At 37.6% G+C, this 27,547-nt stretch overlaps 1 protein-coding gene across 1 annotated transcript in view; it reads right to left on the reverse strand.

The window, feature by feature from the left end:
* RNF212B (ring finger protein 212B) overlaps window positions 1-9,884 on the reverse strand; it is a 31,896-nt gene extending 22,012 nt beyond the window's left edge. Inside the window, exons 1-4 of the mRNA XM_029950731.1 lie at window positions 9,823-9,884; window positions 7,763-7,863; window positions 5,932-5,984; window positions 5,226-5,300 (exon numbers count right to left, since the gene is read on the reverse strand). Of these exons, the coding sequence (XP_029806591.1) occupies window positions 5,226-5,300; window positions 5,932-5,984; window positions 7,763-7,862 (228 nt within the window). The 5' untranslated portion in view covers window position 7,863; window positions 9,823-9,884. The remainder of the gene's footprint in view (window positions 1-5,225; window positions 5,301-5,931; window positions 5,985-7,762; window positions 7,864-9,822) is intronic.
* Between the last annotated feature and the right edge of the window lie 17,663 nt (window positions 9,885-27,547).

A 27,547-nucleotide genomic window follows, 5' to 3' on the forward strand; every position in this document is an offset into this window, starting at 1 on the left:
AGCCTGGAGTCTGCTTTGGATTCTGTGTCTCCCCCACTCTCTGCTCCTCCCATCCTCATGCTCTGTCTCTTCTGTTTCTCAATAATAAATAAATGTTAAAAAAAATTTTTTTAAAGAATATTGATACTGAGTTGGGTTTGGGACATATGGAAAATTAATGAAGATATCAAGTCACTGATTATATCTTTCTTCTTGAAACATTTCCCTTTCTCAGTTTCCTGTGATATCACACTCTCCTTGCTTCCACTCAGTCAACTGCTGCTTTCTGCTAACTTCTCTTCCTCCTTCACCTAGTCACTAGATTTTGAAAGGGCTCCTTCTCTGGGTGAGCTCATCTAGTCCCAAGGCTTTATTTTTTTTAGTAATTTTTTAATAGCTTTTTGAGAGAGAGAGGCAGAGAGTGAGCAGGGGAGGAGCAAAGAGAGAAGGAGATACAGATTTTGAAGCAGGCTCCAGGCTCTGAGCTGTAAGCACACAGCCCAATGCGAGGCTCCAACCCACAGACTGTGAGATCATTACCTAAGCCAAAGTTAGCCACTTAACTGATTGAGCCACCCAGACGCTCCCTAGTCCCAAGCCTTTAAAAACTATCTATACCCTAATGAGCTCCATATTTATAGCTCCATCCTTGACCTATGTGCTGAGCTTCAGAATGGTAAATTTATCTGTCTCTGTGATTTCTCTTTCAGGAGTTCTAATAAGCATCTATAATCTAATATCCAAAATGTTATTTTCCCTCAAATGGTCTTCTCAGCCTCGGTAAAGAGTACAATCATCCTATTCAGGTGTTCAAGACAAAAACCCAGACATCTTTTTTGATTCCTCTCTTTTTCTCATCTTCCACATCCAAATCAACAATGGTTCTTCCCAGAAAGTATCTCAGATTTGACTACCCCTCTCCATTTCTATTGCTACCATTTTAGCTCAAGAAGTCTTGCTTAGATTTCTTCTATAGCCTCTTAAGTAGTCTCCCTGCTTCTAGTCTTTTTTTTTTTTTTGAGATTTTTAAAAAAATTCTTTAAGATTTTTTTTATTTATTTTGAGAGAGAGAGACCACATGAGCAGGGGAGGGTCAGAGAGAGAGAGAGGGAGACACAGAATCCAAAGACAGGCTCCAGGCTCTGAGCTAGCTGTCAGTACAGAGCCCAATACGAGGCTCAAACCCACAAACTGTGAGATCATGACCTAAGCCAAAGTTGGACACTTAACCAACTGAACCACCCAGGTGCCCCTACTCTTAATATCTCTATGATCCATTCTCCATTCAGCAGAATTCACCAGATTCTCTTTTAAAATTAGAGAATTTTAAAATTTAAGCCACTGGGTGGCTCAGTCGGTTAAGCGTCTGACTTCAGCTCAGGTCATGATCTCATAGCCTGTGACTTTGACAGCTCAGAGCCTGGAGCTTGTTTCAGATTCTGTGTCTCCCTCTCTCTCTCTCTGCCCCTCCCCCACTCACACTCTGTCTCTCTCTCCTTCAAAAACAAATAAACATTAAAACAATTTTTTTTAATAAAATGATATATCAGATGGGGTACATGGGTGGCTCAGTCAATTAAGTGTTCGACTTCAGCTCAGGTCATGATCTCATGGGGTTATGAACTCAAACCCCATGTCAGACTCTGTGCTGACAGCTTAGAGCCTGGAGTCTGCTTTGGATTCTGTGTCTCCCTCTCTCTTTCTGCCCCTCCCCCGCTTGCTCATACTCTCTTTTTCTCTCTCTCAAAAATAAACATCCATTTAAAAATTAAATTAAATATAAATAAATAAAATTATATATATGATAATGACATTTCTGTGCTTAAAGCCCTTACCATGACCTACAAGTTCGTATACGCTGAAGCCTCTCTCTCTGACCTTACCTTGAATCATTCCCCCCTTCCTCCCTCCCAGCCTAAGGTGCATTCATTCATTTAACAAACATTTCTTATTTACTTAAATTGTACCAGGTACCTCATTAACCATTAGGCAATACAAAGCTGATACCTGTCTTTTAAAGGTTTTGGTTTAGTGAGAGAAACAGACAAATAACAAATAAAACACTTTCCCAGAGTTAAGAGCAGGTGGGTTAGGATTACAAAAGTCAGTGTAAAAGTTTGCCTATGGAATCAGGGAAGGCTTTACCAAAGAAGGAACAATTAGAGGTATGCATTTGAAAGATGGCAAGTTATGGCTAAGGGTATAGTCTATGACCTAGGATTAGAAGAAAGCTCACAGGTCTGTAAGGTGCTCTCCAATCCCCAAAGATACTTAGTTTTATCTAGAGATAAGAATTCAAAACAGGTAGTGTGATTAACTATTGGTCATGGAGTAAGACAGCAGAAAAAAGCCCTTAGCAGGTTATTATAGAATCTGGTATGATTAAAACACAAGTGGATATTTAGATCAACATGCCATTCATTTATATAATAATTTTTGAGTGTCTACTACATATTAAAATTTATCCAAAGAGCTAGGTATATAATAATAAAAAACCTACCAAATTTCTGAATTTATGGGGCCTACATTTTAGTGCAGGATTCAGACAGTAAACAAGTATATAATGTTAGAGGTAAGAGATACAAAAATAAATCAAGGTAAGAAGTAGACAGTGCTGGAGCTACCATTTGAGATATGAGAGTTAGAAGAAGTCTGACTGAGGAAGAAAAATTTTAGAAGCCTGAATGAGGCAATCTAGAAATTACTTGGATCAGTTGTTCAACTTCACAGACTGGGAAAACACATTTTCAGACATTGCTGACTTTACCAAACTGGCCCTTCACTAAAATGAAGTTGTTCAACTTCACAGACTGGGAAAACACATTTTCAGACATTGCTGACTTTACCAAACTGGCCCTTCACTGACCCTTTCCATTTATTTTATCTTGATTATTTGACCATGTGTAATTGGTCCCTTGATTAGGCAGGTTAGAATTCAGACTACATATAATTTCTCTACTGATCATTAACTAATCCTGGGTTTAGTTATTAACCAAAGGTCTGCTCCTTCTCTGGTTCATATGACCTTGTTTTCATTTCTCCCTGAGTCTCAGCTAGCTTTTATCTCCCTATAATGTTAAATAGTATCTCAAATATGATGGCTCACCCAAGCAGCTAAAAGCAGAATGTACTGAAAGCCTAATTCCCCTTCCTCTTTTATGAGGGTTAGGATTGAGGGCTGAGACAGCAAAGAAAAATTAAATCTACTATCTTCAGCTAGAATATGACAAAGGATCATCTTTATGTTTAGGAAAAGAATACACTCAGAGGAATGAAGAAGAAAAACAGTGATAAAATCTCAAGAAACATGCCAAGATGGAAATCCCATTAGGCTATGAAATAATCCCAGTGGAGAACTTGAGAGTTGGGGGTGCCTGGGTAGCTCAGCTGGTTAAGCATCTGCCTACAGCTCAGATCATGATCTCGCAGTTCATGAGTTCGAGCCCTGCCCTGGGCTCTGCACTGACAGCTCAGAGTTGGGAGTTTGCTTTGGATTCTTTATCTCCCTCTCTCTTCCCTTCCCCCATCCCCCACGAATATTCCATCTCTCTCTCTCTCTCAAAAATAAAATAAAACGTTAAAGAACTTTATGTAAAAAAAAAAAAAAAAAAAGAACCAGAAACTGGAAGGAGAAAACCAAAATTTTTACAATTGGGGAACTCTCAAGTAGCTATTCTGTCTTCTTGCCACTTCCTTCTACATTCTTATTGCTCTTTACCAAGTCAACGATATGTAAATATATCATGCTTTAGGAAAGAAAAATATTGGGGCACTTGGATGACTCATTGGTTAAGCATGCAACTCTCGATTTTGACTCAGGTCATAATCACATGGTTCATGGGATAGAGCCCCATATCGGGCTCTGTGCTAATGGTGTGGAGCCTGCTTAGGATTCTCTCTCTCTCTCTGCTCCCTCTCCTGCTCTCTCTCTCTCAAATTAAATAAACATTTAAAATAAATAAATAAGGGGCACCTGGGTGGCTCAGTAGGTTGAGCATCCGACTTCAGCTCAGGTCATGATCTCACAGTCTGTCGGTTCTAGCCCCATGTCAGGCTCTGTGCTGACAACTAGCTCAGAGTCTGGAGCCTGCTTCAGATTCTGTATCCCCCTCTCTCTGACCCTTCCCTGCTCGTGCTGTCTCTCTCTGTCTCTCAGAAATAAATAAGCATAAAATAAAATACATTTAAAAAATAAATAAATAAGTAAAAATTTTTAAAAAGAAAAATAGATTTAAAAAATTTAAATGTTTATTTATATTTGAGAGAGAGAGAGAAAGCACAAGCAGGGTAAGGGCAGAGAGAAAGAGACAGAAACTGAAGCAGGCTTCAGGCTCTGAGCTGTCAGCACAGAGCCTAATGTGGGGCTCGAACTCACAAGCTGTGAGATCATGACCTGAGCCATGACTAAGTCGAACACTTAACCAACTGAGCCACTCAGGCACCCTAAGAAAAATATTTTCTAAAATTCAGGCAACCAATTGTAAACACTAAAAAAAAGAATGAAATATATATGCATTACTGAAAAAGGTTATTGAAAAATGAGAATGGGGAACAAGAAATCCCTTCCTCAACATAGGTCTTTAAGCAAAAATTTGAGAGGGAGATGGCCCACTAAACCCACTAATTGCAGGGTCAGGCCTATATATCCAAAGAAATTTTTATTTTTATTTTTTTATATTTTGGTTTTTTCCAAAGCAAGTTTTAGAAGATTCATTAATCTGCATAGAAAGATGATAAATCTCTTAGAACCTTCTTTATTCTTAAAAATTACTTATCACAGCCAGAAAGTATAAGGCAGGATATTAGCTACATAGTGGTTTTTATAGCCTATCACAGGTTTGGGATCAGTAAAAAAAAAGTTAACTGTTGAGATTTGTATCATTAGCAAAGAGAATAACCAATTCTCTCCATTGTGTACAAATGCAGTCTAAAGAGAATCTTTGATTTAAAAAAAATGATGCAATTAGAATTTGTCTAGAGAATCTGATTTTCTTTCTTTTTTTAAATGTTTTTTTATTATTTTTGAGAGACAGAGGGAGACAGTGCACGCAGTGGAAGGTCAGAGAGAGAGAGATACAGAATCTGAAGCAGGCTCCAGGCTCTGAGCCAGCTGTCAGCACAGAGCCCGACACAAGGCCCGAACCCACAAACCGTGAGATTATGACCTGAGCCTAAGCCAGACGCTCAACCAACTGAGCCACCCAGGCGCCCCAGAATCTGATTTTCTTCACTTTTGTTTCTCATACCTGAGAGATGTGACTAAAATATTGCAAAGCTGTTTCCACAGGGCTTTTGAAGTAGATCTTTTCCTGAGGTTTCAGCTATAAAGAGAATAAGACAAACATTGAGCATATCCACAACAGAATGAAATAAAATACCAGCAAATATGGCAAAGGATATACCACAACTTCCTAAAGCATGAGGTACTATTTCACTGTGCTAAATGTGTGGATGCTCACCACTGCCCTAGGAGATGTAGACTATATGTTTTAACTCTCCTTACCTTGTGCTTCTATAGCAACAGCCACAAACAATTCTATCTGTTGTTTGTTCTTTTTAAAAAAATATATAACAATTGCCATCTGCAAGTTTTCTTTCTTCTCATTCTTTCTTTTTTAAAAATTTCACTGCTAGGTGCCTGGGTGACTCAGTCGGTTGGGTGTCCAACTTCGACTCAGGTCATGATCTCACAGTTTGTGAGTTTGAGCCCCGTGTTGGGCTCTGTGCTGAGAGCTCAGAGCCTAGAGCCTGTTTCGGATTCTGTGACTCCTTCTCTCTCTGCCCCTCCCCTGCTCATATTCTGTCTCTCTCTGTGTGTCTCGCAAAAATAAATAAAATGTTAAAAAAATTATTTAAAAATTTCAGTGCTTAGTCACTCATCAACTGTACTCTTTGTATATTTCTACAGGCCAGGAATGGGATAAGATGGTTTGTGGTAAAAGAAAAACTTACATTATCAGAAAGAGCCAGATGTTTGCAGGCAGTTCCACAAACAGCACATTTTTCTAAGAGGGGGGGGAGGAAAAAAAATGTTCAGTTCTTATGGGCAAGAGGTAAGTTCTTCCTAAAATACATGGTGATAGCTAAGTAGGCTAGCAAGAAACAGGCTCTTAGTAAATTTAGAGTATGTTTGTGCTATAAAAGGACATCTTGAGCTCTGTTCTCAAAATCAGTATTTCTAAATTAGTATGTTGATGACAAAGGGTTTCACACTGTACCTCTATCCATTTGCTCTTTAAAAATTCCCAATTTTCTTCTGCAGATGAAGGGCAGTTCTAACCCTCCAGCAAGAGTACTAGAGTACATTTATGAGAGTAATAGGAAGAACACAAGAGTACCAATGGTTTCAGCTGTAAGTTGCTCTTCCCCCCCCCACCCCGCACCTACCTGACAGTAGGCACAGTGTAGATACTATAAGAAACTCAATTACTCCTGCCCTGTTCTCACTTTGCTAATATTCTTGGAACTTGCTCTGAAGCTCTCCTGCTCTCATTCTCTAATTAACCGAATCTGAAAAATGTAAAAATTAAAAATCCTAATTTTAAGTTGAAATTTTAATAGTGGTGCTCGTTATTAAGATAAATGCCATATCAAGAGAAAATATCACATGACATATGCTTTACGAGATAAACCTCTTCAAGGTGAGCTGCTGTTACCATAGCAAACGGTTTTGTTACATTAGCAGATAACTTAAAAGGGTCATGAGATCCAATGAGAGAAAAAATCTTCTCCAGAGGCTTGTAACCTTACTCTTCTCTCCTTGAGGACTAAAGGTTTTTCCCAGCCTTTCATCCATATTATTGCCAGAGTGAGCTAGCCAAGTACAAGTCATTCTTCTATTGAAGAAAAACATAAAACAAACAAAGAAACTTCCCCAGCTCTTCATCACCTGAAGGATAAGGTTCAGGCTCTTTAGTTTTGTATGTAATACCCTCCCATCATCTGGCCAATTGCCTACCTCTCTAGCCTCATCTCTTAACCATTTCTTACTTTATTCTCTATGCTCTACCAATCCCCTGCAGTATGGTTTTATAATCTCTTAAACTAAAATGATTTTCCCTGCCTTATCAACTTGGCAACTCCAGTTTATTATTCAAAACTCTACTGAAGCAACAGCTCTTCTATGAAATCTTCCCTAATTAAAGCCCCCTATCCTAAATCCCTCTTCTGGGCTATTTCTATACCTTGTAAGCATTTTGGCATTTAAAAAAACACTCTTAAATTCAGGTCTAATCTCTAGACTTAACAGCCCTGTTTAAACCAGTTCTTTATTTGTAATATGGGTCTACTAATAATTACCTCCTGGAATTGTAAAGCTTCATAAAAATCCGTACATGTGAAAAATATTTTTTAAACTGCAAATGTATCACTACCACCACCACCACTATTATCATCATCATCATTTCTAATCAAATTGATTTCACAGGCTAGACCACTTCCCATTAGAATGACTCTTGTTATCAACCAAACTTTCCCCAATTCCTATTCATTCCTGTTATTTTTTTTCCCTTTTCTCTAATTAGTCTGATAACCTTGGCTTTCCCTGCCACTTGTCAAAACAGTGACAAGTACCTTCTGGTGTTCAAGTAATAGATATTCCATTTGCTAAATCATTCTTTATTAATGGGTGCCTCAAATTTCCATAATCAAGTTTCCTACTGTATCTATACCAACTTTGGCCCAATATGTTATTTTTATCCTAAGTCACATAGAGAAATGGCTAATAATTATTACTAGTTTAAAAATATTTTTGCCTGAATTTGAAAACAGTTAGGTCACTCACCCAGAGTCACACACTTTTTACAAAAAATATGGCCACAGCTGGTGACAAAGAAATTGTCTCCATCTTTTCGGAAACACCAGTTACAGTGAAACCAATCCATTCTGGAACAGATAAAGAGAAAGATTAAAAATAACCTGGATCATAATTCTAGCTGTTTCAATATCTATATAATAATGTTTGCTTAGCTTTGTTATCTTTGGGGGATGTAGGCACTATTACTGTGGGTACTCTTGTTTGTAAATAAGTACATATCCCTCTGAAGTTAAAAAAGCAGACTGCAAACTCTATTATACCATTTTACAAAAAGAAAAAATACATATTTAGAGAAAGCACACATACATATATATATTTAGAAAAGTAATGGGATAATGAGATTTTTATTTTAATGGTGAGATTATGGGTATTTGTGTGTGTCACCTTTACACTTTTTTTTGTTTGTTTTCCAAGTTTTCTAGATTAATTCACATACCAATTTGCAATCAGAAAAAAAAAACATCTAAAAAAAAAAAAAAAGAACTGTGAGGGTATGTGGGTGGCACAGTCAGTTAAGCATCCGACCCTCGATCTTGGCTCAGGTCACGGTCTTACAGTTTGTGAGTTTCAGCCCCACAATAGGCTCTGTGCCGATGGTGTGGAGCCTGCTTGGGATTCTTTCTCTCTGCCTCCTCACCTCCTGCTTATGCTCTCTCAAAATAAATTAATTAATTTTTTAAAAACTTTATTTCTTTCCATAGTTCCCTGTGACACGTTAGATGGAACAAAGAGGAAGTACTGGACCAAATAATAGAAGATCTCGTATTAGCCACTTGGGACATATTTTATATAAGGAAAACGTGGTTTGTGAATGATAATGTCTTAGCTTGTACACTTTCCCTTCTACTTACAGACATTCAGAATCATAGATCTGGGAGGGGCCTCAAAAATAATTTCACATTTTGTCCAATTTCATCATTTTTCAAAAGATATACCTGATGTTCACTGAAATTCAATGACTTGTCCAAAGTTCCATCTATAGTTAATGTCAGCTCTAGGATAGAACCTGAGTGTTCTTACTCCCTGGGTAAAGTTCTTGCTACCACATCAAATTTGCCTTTATGTCAGACATGGCACCCATACATCCTATATTTTCTGTCAATATTAATTCCATATAATTGGTGAAATACATAATTACATAAATATGACTTTGTAAGATTTTCACATGAAGAAACTGACATATTAAAAATACATAAGTGATCTGTGATTAGTTCATATGTATAATGAATTCACATGTTTAATTCCATGAATATGTTATTTAAGAATATAACATTAGTTTGAGTTCCTTTAAAATTACATTAGGAAAATAATTGAAAAGAAGGTAACTTTTTCCCCCCACCTAAGTCTTTTCTTTAAAAAAAGTTTTTAGGGGCGCCTGGGTGGCCCAGTCAGTTAAGCATCTGGCTTCGGCTCGGGTTATGACTCACAGTTTGTTGGTTCGAGTCCCGAGTCGGGCTCTGTGCTGACAGCTAGCTCAGAGCCTGGAGCCTGCTTCAGATTCTGTGTCTCCCTCTCTCTCTGACCCTCCCACTGCTCGCACTGTCTCTCTCTGTCTCTCAAAAATAAATAAAAAACATAAAACAATTTTTTTTAATAAAAAAGTTTTTAAGTAGCTTATGGAGGGGTTTGCTAAAAGAATGATGGCTAGTTTGCATGACACGTTAACATTTTTAACAAGATTCACGATAAAAACTTGCTGAATAATCAGTTCAATGCAAAGGCAATATGCAGAGCCATGAACTTTAGGTTTCGATTTATTGCTCACAATAAACTAATTTCTACCAAGTGAGTCTTACGTATTACTGAAAAGGCCCCACTATACACTCTGCTTTGTATAAGGGCAGCAACAACAATGTCAATCTAATAGGTTGGTCCTTATAAGAAGGACAGTATAGCGTTTGTGAGGGCAAGGCTTACCAGTTCCCCAGGGTTGAGGGGAATTTAGCAGTCTCAAGACCAATAGCTCTTTTCTAACTACATTCCTTACCCGCTGGAGCGCCAAAATCTCATAAGTCCTGGGATCTTACCTCAATCACCCAGTTCTCCTCACGAAGAGCTGGAAATGGCGGGAAAATGCACAGCAAGCCAAGCACCTGGGAAAGGCAAGAGACTGGGCGTGCCCGCGTTGGCAGCGCGCGAGAGCCGTGGGCGGGGCCCCGGGTCATGTGCTGAGTGGGCGGGACCTGGGGCGGGCGCGAGGCGTGGGCAGAGCTCTCCGCAGCGTACTGGGCGCAAAAGTCGGGCTCTTGGTAGCCCGCCAGCGGCAAGAGTGCCTCTTCTTAGTAGTTGAGGAACTTTTTCCATGTTTGAGAATGGGAACAAGTGAAGAATATCGCCTAATCCCATTCAAGTTGTGGAAACAGGGTAAGAATAAACCTAATAATGTTCCTATGGATAATAACACGCTAGAAAAAATGTCACAGAGCAGATGAAAGCTTCAACCTAATATTTTTTAGTGAAAGAAGGTAATGTGTGTCGAAAGAATAGTATAAATCAGAAATAGAGAAATTACAACAGATATGAAATAGGATCCAACAATGGGCGCCCGGTGGCTGACTTGGTTGACATGGTTCCTGAGTTCCAGACCGGCGCAGGGCTGTGTGCTGACGGGTAGGAGCCTGAGGCCTGCTTGGGGTTCTGTGTCTCCCTCTCTCTGCCCCACTCCCAGTCACACTCTGTCTCTCTGTCCCTCTGAAAAATAAATAAGCATTAACAAAATTTCAAATAAGAACTAACAAATATCAGGAAAGAAGTATAACTTTTTTCAGAAATAAAAAAAAAAATTAAGGGCTGGAAGAATAGTTTTTCTTAAAAAAATATACAAGGTTTTAAGAGAAAATGATAGATATAGAAAACAAGCAAAAAACACACACACTCACATGAACATTTATTCTCCCAAAGAAAACCAGAGAGCAATGTATCAGAACAAATATTTAAAACAAAATTTGGAACAAGTTTTCCTGAAATAAAATAAGGCTTAACTCTACATACATACCATGTGTAGGGGAAAACTGACCCAGAACAGTCAAAACCAAAACATTTCGTAATAAAGCAATTGGTCTTAAAAGTAAGGAAAAAGCCCTTTGAACATCCAGACAAAAAAGTACAAGTCGCTTATAAGGGAAAGAAAAGTAGACCGGCATCAGACTTCTCTACAGCAGGATTTTATGCTACCAACAGTGAAACAGCATTTTCAAGATTTCCAAAAAGAAAATATGACCCAAGAACTTTTTCTTTACATTTTTCTCCTTACATTGTGTTCAGGTATAAAGGCTGCTGACAAAAAAAATGTGAACATGAGCTTTTCCTGAGGAATCCACTGGTGGTTCTCAAACTTTTTGGTCTCAGGACTCCTTTACATTTTGAAAATTATTGGGGCGCCTGGGTGGCTCAGTCAATTGAGTGTTCAACATGGACTCAGGTTATGATCTCGTGATTTGTGAGTTCAGCCCTGCTTCGGGCTGTCAGCGCAGAGCCAGCTTCAGATCCTCTGTTCCCCTATCTTTGCCCCTCTGCTGCTCACACGCTCTCTCTGCCTTTCAAAAACTAATAAACCTTAAAAAAATTATTGAAGGCCCTCATCCCCAAAAGCTTTTCTTTATGTGGATTATATCTATCAATCTTTATAATATTAGCATTTAGAACCAAGAAATTTTAAAAATATTTATTAGTTCATTTGAAAGCAACAATAAGCCCATTAAACATTAATGTAACTTATGAAAAATAGTTATATTTTCACCATGCAATGAACATGTAACATCTTACATTTGGACCAAACTGGTCATTTGGAAAATACTGGTTCGCTGAGTTATGCCCATTGACATATTTCAGTATACAGTTTTAAGTATTGACATATTTTATTATAGAGTATTTTTCAATAACTTTAAAATTTTTTTAGCATTTATTCATTTTTTTCAGAGACAAAGCATGAGTGGGGGAGGGGCAGAGAGCCTGGGAAACTGAATCTAAAGCAGGCTTCTGGCTCTGAGTTGTCACACAGAGCTCAACGCAGGGCTCAAACCCATGAACTGTGAGATCATGATCTGAGCCAAAGTTGGACGCTGGCCTGACTGAGCCACCCAGGTGCCCCCAAAATCACTTTTTAATATATTACTTACTTATTTCATCACAGAAGTCTGAATATTGGGACACTGTCAGGCTCACAGTTGCAGATACAAGTTTTCCAAAAGTCTAATTTTTGTCTGAAAACTTGAATTTTATCATTGGTCACAAATACTGTCACTGTTTTCTTTGAAGTGAGAAGTTCATTTTGTTTATTTTTGAGAAAATTTCTGCCAGATACCCAGGTTGAAACAACCATGGTTTGTTAGTTGTTCTTTCAAGTAAAAATGATGTTCCATAAAATAAGTTAGTTCAGCTCACAACTCAAACCATAACATAAATGGTTTTTCTAAATATAGTCTTAATTCTACTTAAATATTCTGCGTCATAGAAAAAGGAGACTTTAAAAAATTTTTATGACATGAACTTAACATTGATAGCAAAAAATGATAAAGACTGTATACATGAGTACAGTCATGTATACAACAGAACAGTCTCACTTGAGACTACTGATGCAAAAATCTTTTTTTTTTAAGTTTATTTATTTTGAAAGAGAGAGAGAGAGAAAGAAAGCACAAGTGTACTAGTGGGGAAGGGGCAGAAAGAAAAGGGGAGAGAGAATCCCAAACTGACTCCATGCTGTCAGCATGGAGCCTGACATGGGGTTCAATGCTGAACTCAATCCCACGAACAGTAAGATAATGACCTGAGCTGAAATCAATAGTTGGGCACCCCACAACTTAAACAAGATATTAACAAATAGAATCCAACAACATGCTGTAAAAAGTATACATTACAACCAAGTGATTTACGTTACAAGTATGAAACAATGGTTCAATATAGGAAATCCATTATTGTAATTTATTAGAGTGATATTTCTAAAAAGAAATCTCATAATGATCTCCACAGTTGCCAGTAAAGCATTTGTCATAATTCATATCCAGTTCTGATTTAAAATCTCGTTGAAGTAGAAATCAGTGGATAATTCCTTAACATGATTAGAAAGTGTGTATGTGGGGGCGCCTGGGTGGCTCAGTCGGTTAAGCGTCCGGCTTCGGCTCAGGTCATGATCGCACGTTCGTGTGTTCAAGCCCCGCGTCAGGCTCTGTGCTGACGGCTCGGAGCCTGGAGCCTGCTTCAGATTCTGTGTCTCCCTCTCTCTCTGCCCCTCCCCGCTCATGCTCTGCCTCTCTCTGTCTCAAAAATAAATTTAAAAAAAGTTTAAAAAAAAAAGAAAGTGTGTATGTGTACATGCACATGTGCACAAAAGCTAGCATGTTTTTATTTTTTTATTTTTTTAATGTTTTATTTATTTTTGATACAGAGAGAGACAGAGCATGAGAGGGGAAGGGCAGAGAGAGAAGGAGACACAGAACCGAAAGCAGGCTCCAGGCTCTGAACTAGCTGTCAGCACAGAGCCTGACGCGGGGCTCGAACTCATGAACGTGAGATCTGACCTGAGCCGAAGCCAGAGGCTTAACCGACTGAGCCACCCAGGCGCCCCACTAGCATGTTTTTAAATGAGGAAACATTTAAGGCATTCTTGCTAGTCAGAAATAAGACAAGAGGGGCGCCTGGGTGGCTCATTCGGTTGAGCGTCTGGCTTCGGCTCAGGTCATGATCTCACAGTTCGTGGGATTGAGCCTCGCATCGGGCTCTGTGCTGACAGCTAACTCATAAGCTTGGAGCCTGTCTTCAGATTCTGTGTCTCCCTCTCTCTCTGACCCTCCCCTGCTCATGCTATCTCTCTCTCTCAAAAATAAAATAAAACATAAAAAAAAAAAGAAATAAGACAAGAATGCCACTATCAACTAAACATGGTATCAGAATATTTTTAAAAGGATAAGATAAAAACATCTTTTTTAGCAAATTATATCACATATATCTGAAAGATCGAAGAGAATCAATAAGAAAATGTAATAATAAGAAAATTTAGTAAAGAATAACATGTTACAAAATTAATAAAAAGAAATACAGTAACCTTTACATATTAAAATAATAATCAGAAGATGTAATAGGAAAGAAGACTCTAAAATAGCAACAAAGCAGGTAAAATGGTTAGGCAGTAACAGCAGAAATATGCAAATGTATATGAAGAAAACTTTAAAACATTACTGAAAGAGACAAAAATCAAAAAACAAATGGAAAAGTAAGTCCTGTTTTTTAAATTTTTATTTCTTTACTTATTTTTAATGATTATTTATATTTTTCACTTCTTTTTAAATTTTTAAATGTTTATTTTTGAGGGAGAAACAGAGACAAAACATGAGTGGGGTGGGGCAGAGAGAGAGGGAGACACAGAATCCAAAGCAGGTTCTAGGCTTTGAGCTGTCAGCCCCAACCCCAATGTGGGGTTCGAACTCATGAACTGTGAGATCATGACCTGAGCCAAAAAATCAGACACTCAACTCACTGAGCCACCCAGGCACCCCATTTATTTATTTATTTTGAGAGAGAGACAGGGAGCCCTGAACAGAGGAGGGATGGAGAAAGAGACACACAGAATCCGAAGCAGGCTCCAGGCTCCGAGCTGTCCGCACAAAGCCCGAGCCAGGGCCCCAAAACCACTAATTGAGCCAAAATCTGTTGCTCAAACTGACTGAACCACCTAGGCACCTCAAGTAAGTCTTGTTTTTAGATAGGAAGAGTCGACATCCTAATGATGTCAGTTTTCTCTAAGTTAATTTATAAATGTAACATGATCATAGTAAAGAACACCAGCAGGCTGTTTTCTGGAATTAAACAAATTGATCATAAAGTTCACATTTTAAAAAATGACTAAAACAAACAAGAATATTCAGGAAAACCCTGAAAATTTTCAGTGTCCTGTGGGGTGGGTAGCTAGCTGCACTCAATATTAAAATGTATTATGAAGCCTTTATAATTTAAAAGGCATGATATTGGTGCATGGATGAACATCCAGACCAATTCAGAAGACTAGAAAGTCCAGAAATAGAACCATGTACCTTTGGAAAATGTATGATAAATGTGAGGAATTCAGTTGGGAGGGGAGTTGAATTTTTTATAAATAAAATTGGGACAGTTGGATAGCCATTTGGAAAAAAATAAAATTGGGTCTCTATCTTACATCATTAATCAGGCTAAATATCAAATGGGTCAGAAATCTAAATATAAAAATGAAACGTACAAGTACTAGAAGAGGACATCAGATGAAAACTTATAACCAAGAAGTAGGGAAAGCTCCCAATGATTCAAAAATATAAAAACAGGGAGCCTGGGTGGCTCAGTCAATTAAGCATCCAACTTTGGCTTAGGTCATGATCTCACAGTTTTTAAGTTTGAGCCCTGTGTTAGGGCTGTGCTGACAGCTCAGAGCCTGGAATCTGCTTTGGATTCTGTGTGTGTCTCTCTCTCTGCCCCTTTCCTGCTCACACTCTTGTCTTTCTCCGTCTCTCAAAAATAAATAAGCATTTTTAAAAAATTCAAAAATCGAGAAACAATAATAGAAAAGAAGGATAACTTTAACTAATAAAAGACCTTTTGCATTGTCAAACACACACACAAATGCAAAACCCACCATAAAGTCAAAAACTGAGTGACAAATTGGGAAATAATATCTTCTACTTAAATCACAAAGGACTAATAGCTTTAATATACAAAGAACTTCTTAAAAAAGAAAGCCAATGACTTAATAGGAATTTGGGCAAAGTTATTTTTTGTTTAAGTTTATTTATTTTGAGAGAGAGCAAGGGAGGGGCAGAGAGAGGGAGAGACAGATTCCCAGGCAGAATTTGGCATCCTGAATTCTAATTGAATTCTAATTAAAAATGATGTTAGATAGCTATTGCTCAGGGGCACCTGGGTGGCTCAGTTGGGTAAGGGTCTGAGTCTTGATTTCGGCTAAGGTCATGATCTCACGGTTTGGAGGTTTGAGCCCCTCATTGGGCTCTGTATTATCAGCAGGGACCCTGTTTGGGATTCTTTCTCTTTCCCTCTCTCCCTCTGGCCCTCCTCCCCTCTCAAAATAAATAAACTTTAAAAACAATATTTAAAAAAATTTAAAAGGTAAACAATAATTTGATTAGAATTAACTTAACAAATAATTCCATATTGTCACCTCCACAATGTTCCTTCCCTACTTCTCTAAGTAACCTTTTTTAGTAATTTGTTTTATCTTTTTGTATTTCTGAGATTCGGATTTCTGAATTTAACTTGTTATATGATTTCATCTTTTGTAAATATAATTGTTTTACATATTAAAAATATAACTTAAAAGCACTTCCTAAAAATTGGGGGAATAAGGGGATTGAAACAAATGAATTCAACTGTACATCAGATTGGTAACTTTTTAAACAAGTTTATTGAAATAGAATTGGCCTAGAATCAACTGTATGTATTTAAAATGCACAGTTTGATAAGTTTTGACACATATATACCCTTGAAACCATCACTACAATAAAGATAGTGAAGATATCCATCATCTTCAAAAGTATCCTCATGTTCCTTTGTGAACCATTCCTCTGAACCTTCCCCACACTTCACTCCTCAGGTAACCTGGGTACTTTCTATCACCACAGATCAGTTTTCATTGTCTAGAGTTTTAGCTATATAGAATCCTATGTACTTTTTTGGGGGTCTGGTTTCTTTCAGTTTACCTATTTTGAATCCATCCATGTTGTTGCATGTATCAAGAGTTCTTTTATTTTTGTTGCTGATTAGTATTTCACTTTACTTCATTTCACATTTCACTTTCTACTGAGCAGTATGTATATTCCACTTTGTTTATCCATTCATCTGTTGATGGATATTTGAGTTGTTTCCAGTTAGGAGCTATTGCAAATAAAGCTGCTATAAATGTTCATGCACAAATCTTTGGACCTATGGTCTCTTTCCTCTTGGGTAATTAGCTAGAAGCTGAATGGCTAGATTATATAGTAGGTGTGATAACTATATGTTTAATTTTTGAAGAAACTGCCAAAACTTCTCCAAAGAGGCTGTACTGTTTTATATTCCTACCAGTAATGTATAAGTTACAAGTTCTCCACATTATTGCCAATGCTTAGTATGTTTAGTCTTGTTGTTGTTGTTGTTTAGAGAGAGAGCATGGGGGAAAGGAGCAGAGAAGGATGGGTGGGGGAAGAATCCCAAGCAGGCTCCATGCTCAGCACAGAGCCCAATGTGAGACTTGATCCTATGACCCTGGGATAATGACCTGAGCTGAAATCAAAGTCAGATGCTCAAGCCCCTAGTCTTTTTAATTTTAATGATTCTAATAGGTATGTAGTGGGTCCTTATTGTGATTTAATTTGTGTTTTCCTCATGACTAATGATGGGGAACATATATTCATGTGCTTATTGGCCATATGTGTATATATTTTTGGTGAAGTGTCCAAATCGTTTGTCTACTTTTAATTGGGCTATTTTCTTATTACTGTTTTTGAAAATACTTCATATATTCTGAAAAAACTATTTTATCAAATATATGCCCAGTTTGTGGCTTGTGTTTTCAGTCTCTTAATAGTGATTTTTGAAGAGCAGAAGGTTTTACTTTTGATAAAGGCCAATTTATCAATTTGTCCTTTTATGGAGCACTTTTTGGTGTCGTATCTAAGATATCTTTACCTAACCCAAGGTCACAAAGATTTTCCCATGTTATCTTCTAGAAATTCTAGAAATCTAGACCATATACTTTTGAATTTATATTTAGGAATTTGATTCAAGTTAATTTTTTTATTGTTTATTAAAATTTTTTAAAATTATGTTTATTTCTTTATTTAGAGAGAGAGGGTTGGGTGGGGCAGAGAGAGAGGGAGACACAGAATCCAAAGCAGGCTGCAGGCTCTGAGCTGTCAGCACAGAGCCCAAGGTAGGGCTCACACCCACAAATCATGAAATCATGACCCGATCTGAAGTCAGATGCTTAACTGACTGAGCACCAAGGTGCCCCAATGTTTATTTTTGAGAGAGAGAGAGAGAGAGAGAGAGAGAGAGAGAGAGAGAGAATCCTAAGCAGGCTTCATGCTGTCAGTGCAAAGCCTGACATGGGGCTTGAAACCAAGAACCATGAGATCATGACCTGGGCCAAAATCATATGCTCAACTGCTGAGCCACCAGGCACCCCTTGAGTAATATTTTTTTATGGCATTAGATATGGATTAAAGTTCTTTCATGTGTATGTGTGTATTGTTTAGGATTTGTTTTCTGCATATAGACATCCAGTTGTTCCAGCACATTTGTTGAAAAGATTATCTTTTCAAAAAAAAAAAAAAAAAGGAAAAGAGAAGAAAGGATTATCTTTTCTCAACTAAATTGTCTTTGTCAAAAAATTAGTTGTTCAAGGGGCACATGGGTGGCTTAGTTGGTTAAGCATCCAACTCCTGATTTCAGTTCAGGTCACAATCTCATGGTTAGTGAGTTTAATCCCTGCATCAGGCTCTGTGCTGATAGTGGAGAGCCTGCTTGGTATTCTGTCTCCCTCTCTCTCTCTGCCTCTCCCCCAGTTGCTCTCTATATCTCTATCAAAATAAATTAAATAAACTAAGAAAATTAGTTGTCCATAAGAAAACAATTCCATTTGTGATAGAATCAAAAAGAATAAAATACTTATGGGTGCCTGGCTGGCTCAGTTGGTTAAATGTCCGACTTCAGCTCTGGTCACGATCTCGCAGTTAATGAGTTGGAGTCCCACATCAGGCCTTGTGCTGACAGTTCAGAGCCTGGAGCTGTTTCAGATTCAGCATCTCCCTTTATCTCTGCTCCTCCCCAACTCATGCTGTCTCTCCCTCTTTCAAAAATAAATAAACATTTAAAAATTTACCAACAAAAAAAGAAAGAATAAAATACTTAGGAATAAATTTAACCAAATACATGTAAGACTTGAAGACTTGTACATAGAAAACTACTTAATATTGTTGATAATTCTACCCAAAGTAATACACAGATTAATACAATCCCTATCAATATGCCAATGATATTTTTTGCAGAAATTGAAAAACACATCCTAAAATTCATAGGAATTTCAAAGGATACAGAATAGTCAAAACAATCTTGAAAAAGAAGAAAGCTGAAGAACTCACATTTCCCAATTTCAAAACTTACTGTACTGTAGTCCAAGTAGTATGGTGCTGGCATAAGAGTGAACATATAGACCATAAAATAGAGTTCAGGATCCAGAAATAAACCTTCACATCTAGGGTCAATTGATTTTCAACAAGGATGCCATTCAATGGGGGAAAGAATAGTAGTCTCTTCAATAAATAGTGCTGGGAAAACTGGATATCCATATGAAAAGGAATAAAGTTGGGGGGCGCCTGGTTGGGTCAGTTGGTAAAGCGTCCAACTTTGGCTCAGGTCATGATTTCAGAGTTTGGTTCGTGGGTTCAAGCCCCATGTTGGGCTCTATGCTGACAGCTCAGAGCCTGGAGCCTGCTTCAGGTTCTGTGTCTCCCTCTCTCTCTTCCCCTCCCCTGTTCGTGCTTTGTCTCTCTCTCTCAAAAAATAAATAAACATTAAAACAAATTTTTTAAAGAATAAAGTTGGACCCTTACCTTATGGTATATGCAAAAATTAACTAAAAATCGAACCAAGGTCTAAATGTAAAAGCAAAAACTATGAAACTCTTAGAAGAAAATGTAAGGGCAAATTTTCATGGCCTTGGATTTAGCAATGATTTCTAAATATGACAAAAGCACAAGCAACAAAAGGAAAAATGGATACATAGGACTTTATTAATTTAAAACTTTTGGGGGTGCCTGAGTGGCTCAGTCTGTTAAGCATCTGACTTCAGTTCCAGTGATGATCTTACGGCCTGTGGATTTGAGCCCCACATAGGGGCTCTGTCTTGACAGCGTGGAGCCTGAACCCTGCTTTGGATTCTGTGTCTGGCTCTCTCTGCCCCTCCCTTGCTGACTCTCTCTCTCTCTCTCTCTCAAAAATAAACATTAATTTTTTTTAAACTTTTGTGTTTCAAAGAATACTATCAAGAAAGCAAAAAGACAATCCACAAAATGACAGAAAATATTTGAAAATAATATATTTGATAAAGATTTATCCAGAATATATGAAGAACTTCTACAACTCAACAACAAAAAGACAACTCCATTAAAAACAGAGCAAATTATTTGAATAGACATTTCTAAAAGGAGAGATACAGATGGCCAGTAAACACATAAAAAGGTGCTCAATATCATTGTTCATTAGGGAAATAAAAATCAAAACCACAATCAGATGCCATTTCACTTCTATTAGGATGGCTATTTTTTAAAAGAGGAAAACAAGTGTTGGGGAGGATATGGAGAAATTGAAACCCCAGTATATTACTGGTGAGAATGTACAAGATGCCTTTATGGAAAATAGTCTGGTGTTTTCTCAAAAAGTTAAACATATAGGTATGCTACCATATGACCCAACAATTCCACTCCTAGATATATACCCCAAAGTAGTGAAAACAGGGACTCAACCAGATACTTGTACATCAATATTCACAATATTAATGCAGCATTATTCACAGTAGCCAAAAGGTAGAAACAACACAAGTGTACATCAACAGATGAATCGATAAACAATGTGCTATACCCATACAATGGAATATTATTCAGCCATAAAAAATGAATGAAGTTCTGATAGATGCCACAACATTGGGAACATGCTAAGTGGAATAAACCAAACATAAAAGGACAAATATTGTTTGATTTCACTTAAATACCTAGAATAGTCAAATTTATAGAGAAAGTAGATTAGAGGTTAGCATAGTGGAAGAGGAGAGAATGGGGAGTTAACTGCTTAATGAATACAGAGTTTGTTTGAGGCAGTAAAAAAATTTTGAAACTAGAGGTGATCATTGCACAACGTTGTGGTAACACAACTTTAAAAAGAATACCACATATATGCAGTGCCCTTCTCATCACATCAGAAAGTTCATGGTATCCACAACAAACTGGTGATGTTAATCCTGATGACTTAGTTAAGGTAGTGTGTACCAGACTTCTGCCTTCAAAGTTCAAATATTATCCCCTTTCTATATTCCTTGGAAGCAAGACTACATGTCCAGACCACCTTCAAAGTTGGAGAGGTGGTTAAGCACCACCTCCTCTAAGGAAGAATATCTACATACATTATTTGGAATTCTTCTGTAAAGAAAATTTGTCTCTACTCCACCATTCTGTTATGTTTTCAATCATTTGTTTATATTAATATACACATCTATGTTTATTTTACATTTTTTGGATTATAATCAAATACTATACTATTTATTTTATTGTTCAAATTATTCCATTTTGAATATTGGGGAGTTCTTTCAGGTTGATTCCTTCAACCCTTTGAAACTCCGTTCCTTTCTGGTATTATAGATGCTCCAGATTTGTATTTTCCTTTCATGCCTGGGTGGCTCAGCTGGTTGAGTCTCCAACTCTTGATCTCAGCTCAGGTCGTGCTGTTACGGTTTGTGGGTTTGAACCCTGTGTCGGGCTCTGTGCTGGCAGTGTGGAGCTTGCTTGGGATTCTCTCTCTCTCTTACTTTCTCTCTGCCCCACCCATACTCACTCTCTCTCAAAAATAAATAAACATTAAAAAAATCTTTAAAATCAGTCATTTTTCCAGGGATCCTTGGTTGTTTTTATTGGAGAATCATATTTTGAAACCAAAATCTGAGCTCGAGGTGTGACCACTCCTATACGAATGCCATTGCTTCTAGGCCCTCTCAGTGGACAGGCCTAAGTAATATGTGTATGTTACTAATTCATGTATACACACATTTCTTTAATTGTTTCTTTTTTTTAATGTTTATTCATTTTTCAGAGAGAGTGTTAGTGGGAGGAGGGGCAGAGAGAGAGGGGGACAGAAGATCTGAAACAGACTGCGCTGACAGCAGCAAGCCCCACATGGGGCTCTAACAAAACGTGAGATCATGGCCTGAGTTGGAGCTGAAGTCAGATGCTCAACCAGCTGAGCCATCCAGGTGCTCCTGTTTCTGTCTTTTAATCCATTGTATATTAAGTTAAACTAAGTTAAACATGAATTCATACTGATGTCTCCAATTCTAATCCATTACCACAGAATTCATTCTAGGGTTCCCTTCTTATTTTCTTTCTTCCCTTCTTTTTTTTTTTTTTCTGACAGTGAGAACCCTGAGAAATAAATTTACCAGCCAGAGTGCAATGTTTATAAACAGTATGTGGACCTTTTTTTTTTTTTTGACACTTGAAATTTGATTATGGACTGAATATTAGTTGTTACTAAAGGATTATTGTTAACTTTTTAGGTATGATAATGGCCTTTGATTATGTAAGAAAATTTCCATATTTTTAAGAGATGCTTCATAAGAAATGTAGGGATGGACTCTTATCTGGAATTTTCTTTAAAATATTTCAGCAAAGGAGAACAAAAGAAATAGAGGGGGAAAGTATGGATGAAGCAATTGGCAAAATCTTGATAATTTTAGAATCTAGGCAATGATCCTGGAATATGGGGGTTCATTGTACTCTTCTTTATGCTTTTTAGTATGTTTGAAGTTCTTCATTTTACAAAATGTTTTATTATTGTAAATTATATTTATTTTTGGTAGGCAAATAATTTACTTAGTGAAAATTCAAAAGCTATCAAAGGATAAACAATGAAAAATTAGTCTTCCTTTCCCCCTTGTTCCCAACCACCAAATTCTGATTTCCAAAGGCATTAAGTAGTGTTGGTTCTTGTGTATCTTTCCACAGATCATTTATATATTTGCAAATATATTTATATGTCCCATTTCCACACACACAAATAGTAGCATATTGTATATTCTATACTGTTTTTAAGCTTTTTATTTTATTTTATTTAAAAACATTTTTTTACGTTTATTTATTATTGAGACAAAAACAGAGCATGAGCAGGGGAGGGGCAGAGAGAGAGGGAGACAGAATCTGAAGCACAGAGCTGTTGCAGGGCTCGAACCCACAAACTGTGAGATTGTAACCTGAGCTGAATTCGGAGGCTTTACCGACTGAGCCACCTAGGGGCCCTTTAAGCTTTTTATAATTTCAGAGTTACAGAAAAGTTCCAACCCTTTCTGTTTATTTTAGTTCAGATTCTCCAGATGTTAGCATTGACCACATTTGCTTTGTAATTCTATTTTTTTTTCTGTTCCATTTGAGAATAATTTGCAGGCATAATGCCTCATTACTCCTAAATATTTCAGTGTATATTTCCCATAAACAAGGGCATTCTCTTCCATAAACACAGTACCATTATCAAAATCAAGAAATTAACATTGATATGGTACTATTATCTAATCTAGAAACCTTATTCGGATTTCACCAATTGTTCCACAAATGTCCTATATAGATAGAAAAGTTGTTTTTCTATCCAGAATCACATTTTGCATTAAAAAAATTAGTTGTCCATTAAAAAAATTAGAACACAAGTTTATAAATTGGAAAATGAAAACCTATTGTCCTTGATCCTATTCCCCAAAGACAAACATGGTTGACAACCTTTATATAAATCTTTCCAGAATTTCTTTCAATACATATACCAACACACACCACACATATATATGTTATATACTTTTAAACAAAAATATGAAAGTATACATAATATCTACAACTTGCTTTTAGTTAATATTTTATTTTTATACATCATACTTTAAATTTTTTTAAAGATGTTTATTCACTTTTTGAGAAAGAGAGACAGACAGACAGAGTGCAAGTTGGGTAGTGGCAGAGAGAGGGAGACACAAAACCCGAAGCAGGCTCCAGGCTCTGAACTGTCAGCACAGAGCCTGATGCAGGGCTTGAACCCATGAACCATTAGATCATGACCTGAGGTGAAGTCAGATGCTTTACCAGCTGAGCCACCCAGGTGCCCCTATACATCACTCTTTTTAAAGGCTGCATGTTTTGATTACTTATACCTTATTTAATTAATAAATCCCATATTAATAGACATGTAATGTTTCCAGTTTTTAACTATTGCAAAAACTAGCTGTAATAAACATCTTATTCATTTATCTTTGAGCATCCATGCAATTGTCTCTAAAAGTAATTTCTAGACATGCAAGTGTTCATCAATTACATATATTTTATAAATATATCTTGAATCCAGCATATTTCCATTTTTACCACTTTTGCTTTCTTTTACTCCCTCTTTATCCTTGTTTAATTGCCTCCTAACTGCTCCCTGCCTCTGGATTGCCCAACTTCATTCCATCCTATGGCTGCTGCCAGATCTGATCACTCTTCTGCTTAAAATTGCCCAATATTTTCAAGATTATTTGCAGAGCATGGCACTCAAGCTCTTCATGATCCACATTTCTTTTTGCATCTTTCAGTGTTTGGTCACCATACACTTCAGTCACACTAAATTCAAGGTTGTGCAAACTGTTTCCTTTGCTTGACATATCGTCCTCATTAACCTTTATTCATCTTTTCAGACTTAGCTCAAAAACCACTTTCTCCGGATTCCTACTCTGGCCTGCCCATAGAGTGGAACTCCCAGAGCATCCTTTGCATATCTCTATCATGGCCCTTGTCTCACTGTGTTATAATTGTCCACTTCTCTCTCTGTCTCTCCAACCATACTAAGACCATACGTATCTTCACTTTGGGATTACCAGACCTTCTACAGTATCTAATATGTAGTAGGTACTTAGTAAATACTTGATAAATGATAGAATATGAAATTATCAGGGAAATGTTACCTTGCTTCCAGACTCAGTTTAGCATACTCAAATAGGAAATACAACTCAATGGGGAAAGAGAAATTTAGGGGTAAAATGAGAAGATTGATGATCATATAAAGTTACCACCATTTGCAGGAAAAGACTCCATCTGAAAACTGAATTATTTATTCAATAGATATTTCCTGAGCAAAGGCTACAGGGCAAGCACTATCCTAGCCCCTGAAGATATAGCAAGGAAAAAGATAAAGTCTTGGCTCTCATGGAGTTTGCATTCCCCTGGAGTTCTAGTGGGCAGTTGTATCTAGTGGGATAGAGGAGGGCCCAAAGACCCAAGAGATATTATCTATCCCTTTAAAAGCCTGTGACCTAACAAGGGAATCCAAATGTATATATACTTACACACACTACAAAGCAGAGTATTGATCATTTCCAAAACATTAATTTACCCAGTCAACAAATAATTGAGCTTCTATATTATGTACCAACTGGATATGGTAACAGATATGGCTCTTGCTTTCAAGGCACTTCCAGTATAGTAGGAGAAAAAGACATATTTTTTTAAATCTCACAAATAAGATATTAAGTACATTAACTATAGTCATAAAAGACAAAACCCCAGGAACTATGAGAACATATAATTCAGGAAGGCTTCTGTGAGGAAGTATGGAGTGCTGTGAGAACACAGAGAAAGGAAAGGTCAAGTTAATTCGGACAGATTTCCAGATGAATAGATAGTTGAATGAACCTAAAACAATGTGAACGTTTCATGCCACAGCGGGAGGAGGGTAATTCCAGTCAGAGAGAAAGTGCCAGTAAGGACATCAATATGGGAAAGTACAGGGTAGTCCAGTGTGATTGAAGGGAAGCATGAATGGGACATAAAGAGGGATGGTAGGGCAAAGAGGACGTTATGCGGAAAAGCTGGAGAGATGAATTGAAGCCACTAGAAGAGATTTACACTATATTTTCTTTCTTTGTTTTAAGGTTTACTTTTTATTGGGGGGGGGCGGTAGGGAGAGAGAATCTGAAACAGGCTACAGGCTCCGAGCTGTCAGCACAGAGCTGGATGTGGGGCTCGAACCCATGAACCAGGAGATCATGACCTGAGCCAAAGCTGGACGCTTAACCAACTGAGCTACCCAGGTGCCCCTAGACTTTATTTTCTAAGCTAGTGGTTCCCACAAGCAATAAGCAGATCCACTGAATTAGAATTAGATCCATTGAATTGAATTTGGTGGATGAAATGAAGATGTGTCATTGCATAAAGTTGCCACTAGAGGGTACCATAGGAGAAGGTCTACCTGAGAAATTATTGAGCACTTCCCCTATGCCAAGCATAAAGTTCCTCAGGTGATTGTGGTGCTCACTTAGCGAGCCGTAGAACTCCTGCTTTATACAATGGAGAATCATCAGAGGCTTTTGAGCAGCAGAGAAACATGATCAATTCCATATTTTGTAATTCTGGGGACAGAATGAAAGGATGGAAGGTCACAGGCAGGGAGATTAGTTGGTAGCCCATAGCAGCAGGACAGGAGAAAGAGAAGTTCTGGAACAGGGCCGCAGCTATAGGATAAGAAGACACTTGTAAGACAGTTTTCAGAGGCAGACGACAGGCTTGATGACCAGTTAGATTTCGGGCTATGAAGAGAGAGGCAGGGAAAAGATGAAGGTCTCAGGCCTGAATTATTAAAACATGATGCTATGATAGCAAGATGCTGTGGCCATGGCTGCAAGTGGGAACACAGGAGAGAAGAACAGCTTTGTCTGGGGAACTTAGAGGATTTGGTTTTGAAACCAATCCTGGTACGACCTAATGGGGCTAAAACCGGGGCTCACAGCTGAATCCTCTATTCTTCTCATTCTAAGCACCCTTTTGAGTATATGAATTGTAATTTTTTGGAAGTTTTCTTCTGCTCCTTGCATCATCTATGTTTTTTTATCATCTGTGGCTTTCATGATAGGGCTTTCCTCAACTTCTCAAGGATCCTTTGTTGGGGAGTCCACGTAACTTGGTTCTTGGGAGTCTAAAACACTGTGGACTTCAGGAGGAAAGAGAAACACCTAAAGTGTCTGAATCTAAGGTCTTTGTATTATGCAGGGTTCTGCAAGGAAATAGAACCAGTAGGGATGATGGATGGATGGGTGGAGATAGAGGCATACCTAGTTTTACTGCACTTTGCTTTATTGCACTTCATAGGTTCTGCATTTTTTACAAATTGAAGGTTTGTGGCTATGCTAGCGCCATTTTTTCCAACAGCATTTGGTCACTTGGTGTCTCTGTGTCACATTTTGGTAATTCACACAATACTCCAAATTTTTCATTACATTATATTTGTTATGGTGATCTGTGATCATTGATCTTTGATATTACTATTGTAGCTATTTGGGGGGCATCATGAATAGCCCTCATATAAAACAGCAAACTTAATTGTTAAATGCTATGTGTTCTGACTGCTCTACTGACCAGCCATTCCCTCATCTCTTTAACCTCTCCCTGGCCCTTCCTATTCCTTGAGACACAATAATATGAAGTAAGGCTAATTAGTTATCTTACAATGGCCTATAAATGTTCAAATGGAAGCAAGAGTTGCACAGGTCTCACTTTAAATCAAAAGCTAGACATGATTAAGTTTAGTTAGGAACACATGTCAAAAAGCCAAGATAGGCTGAAAGCTTAAGTCCCTTATGCCAAATACTTAGCCAAGTTGTGAATTCAAAGAAGAGTTCTTGAAATTAAAAGTGCTACTCCAGTGAACACAGAAATGATAAGAAAGCAAAATAGCCTTCTTGTTTATATGGAAAAAGTTTTAGTGGTCTGGATAGATCAAACCAGTCACAACATTCCCTCAAGCCAGAGCCTAATCCAGAGCAAAGCCCTAACTCTCCTCAATTCTTTGAAGACTGAGAGAGAGACCTAAGGAAGCTGCAGAAGAAAAGTTTACAGCTAGAAGAAGTTAGTTAATGAGGTTTAAAGAAAGAAGCTGTCTAGATAACATGGAAGTGCAAGGTGAGGCAGAAAGTGCTGATGTGGAAACTGCAACCAGTTATCCAGAAGATCTAGCTAAGATAATTAA

Source organism: Suricata suricatta, chromosome 9 (genome assembly GCF_006229205.1).
Source record: "Suricata suricatta isolate VVHF042 chromosome 9, meerkat_22Aug2017_6uvM2_HiC, whole genome shotgun sequence".
Classification (NCBI taxonomy): Eukaryota; Metazoa; Chordata; class Mammalia; order Carnivora; family Herpestidae; genus Suricata; species Suricata suricatta.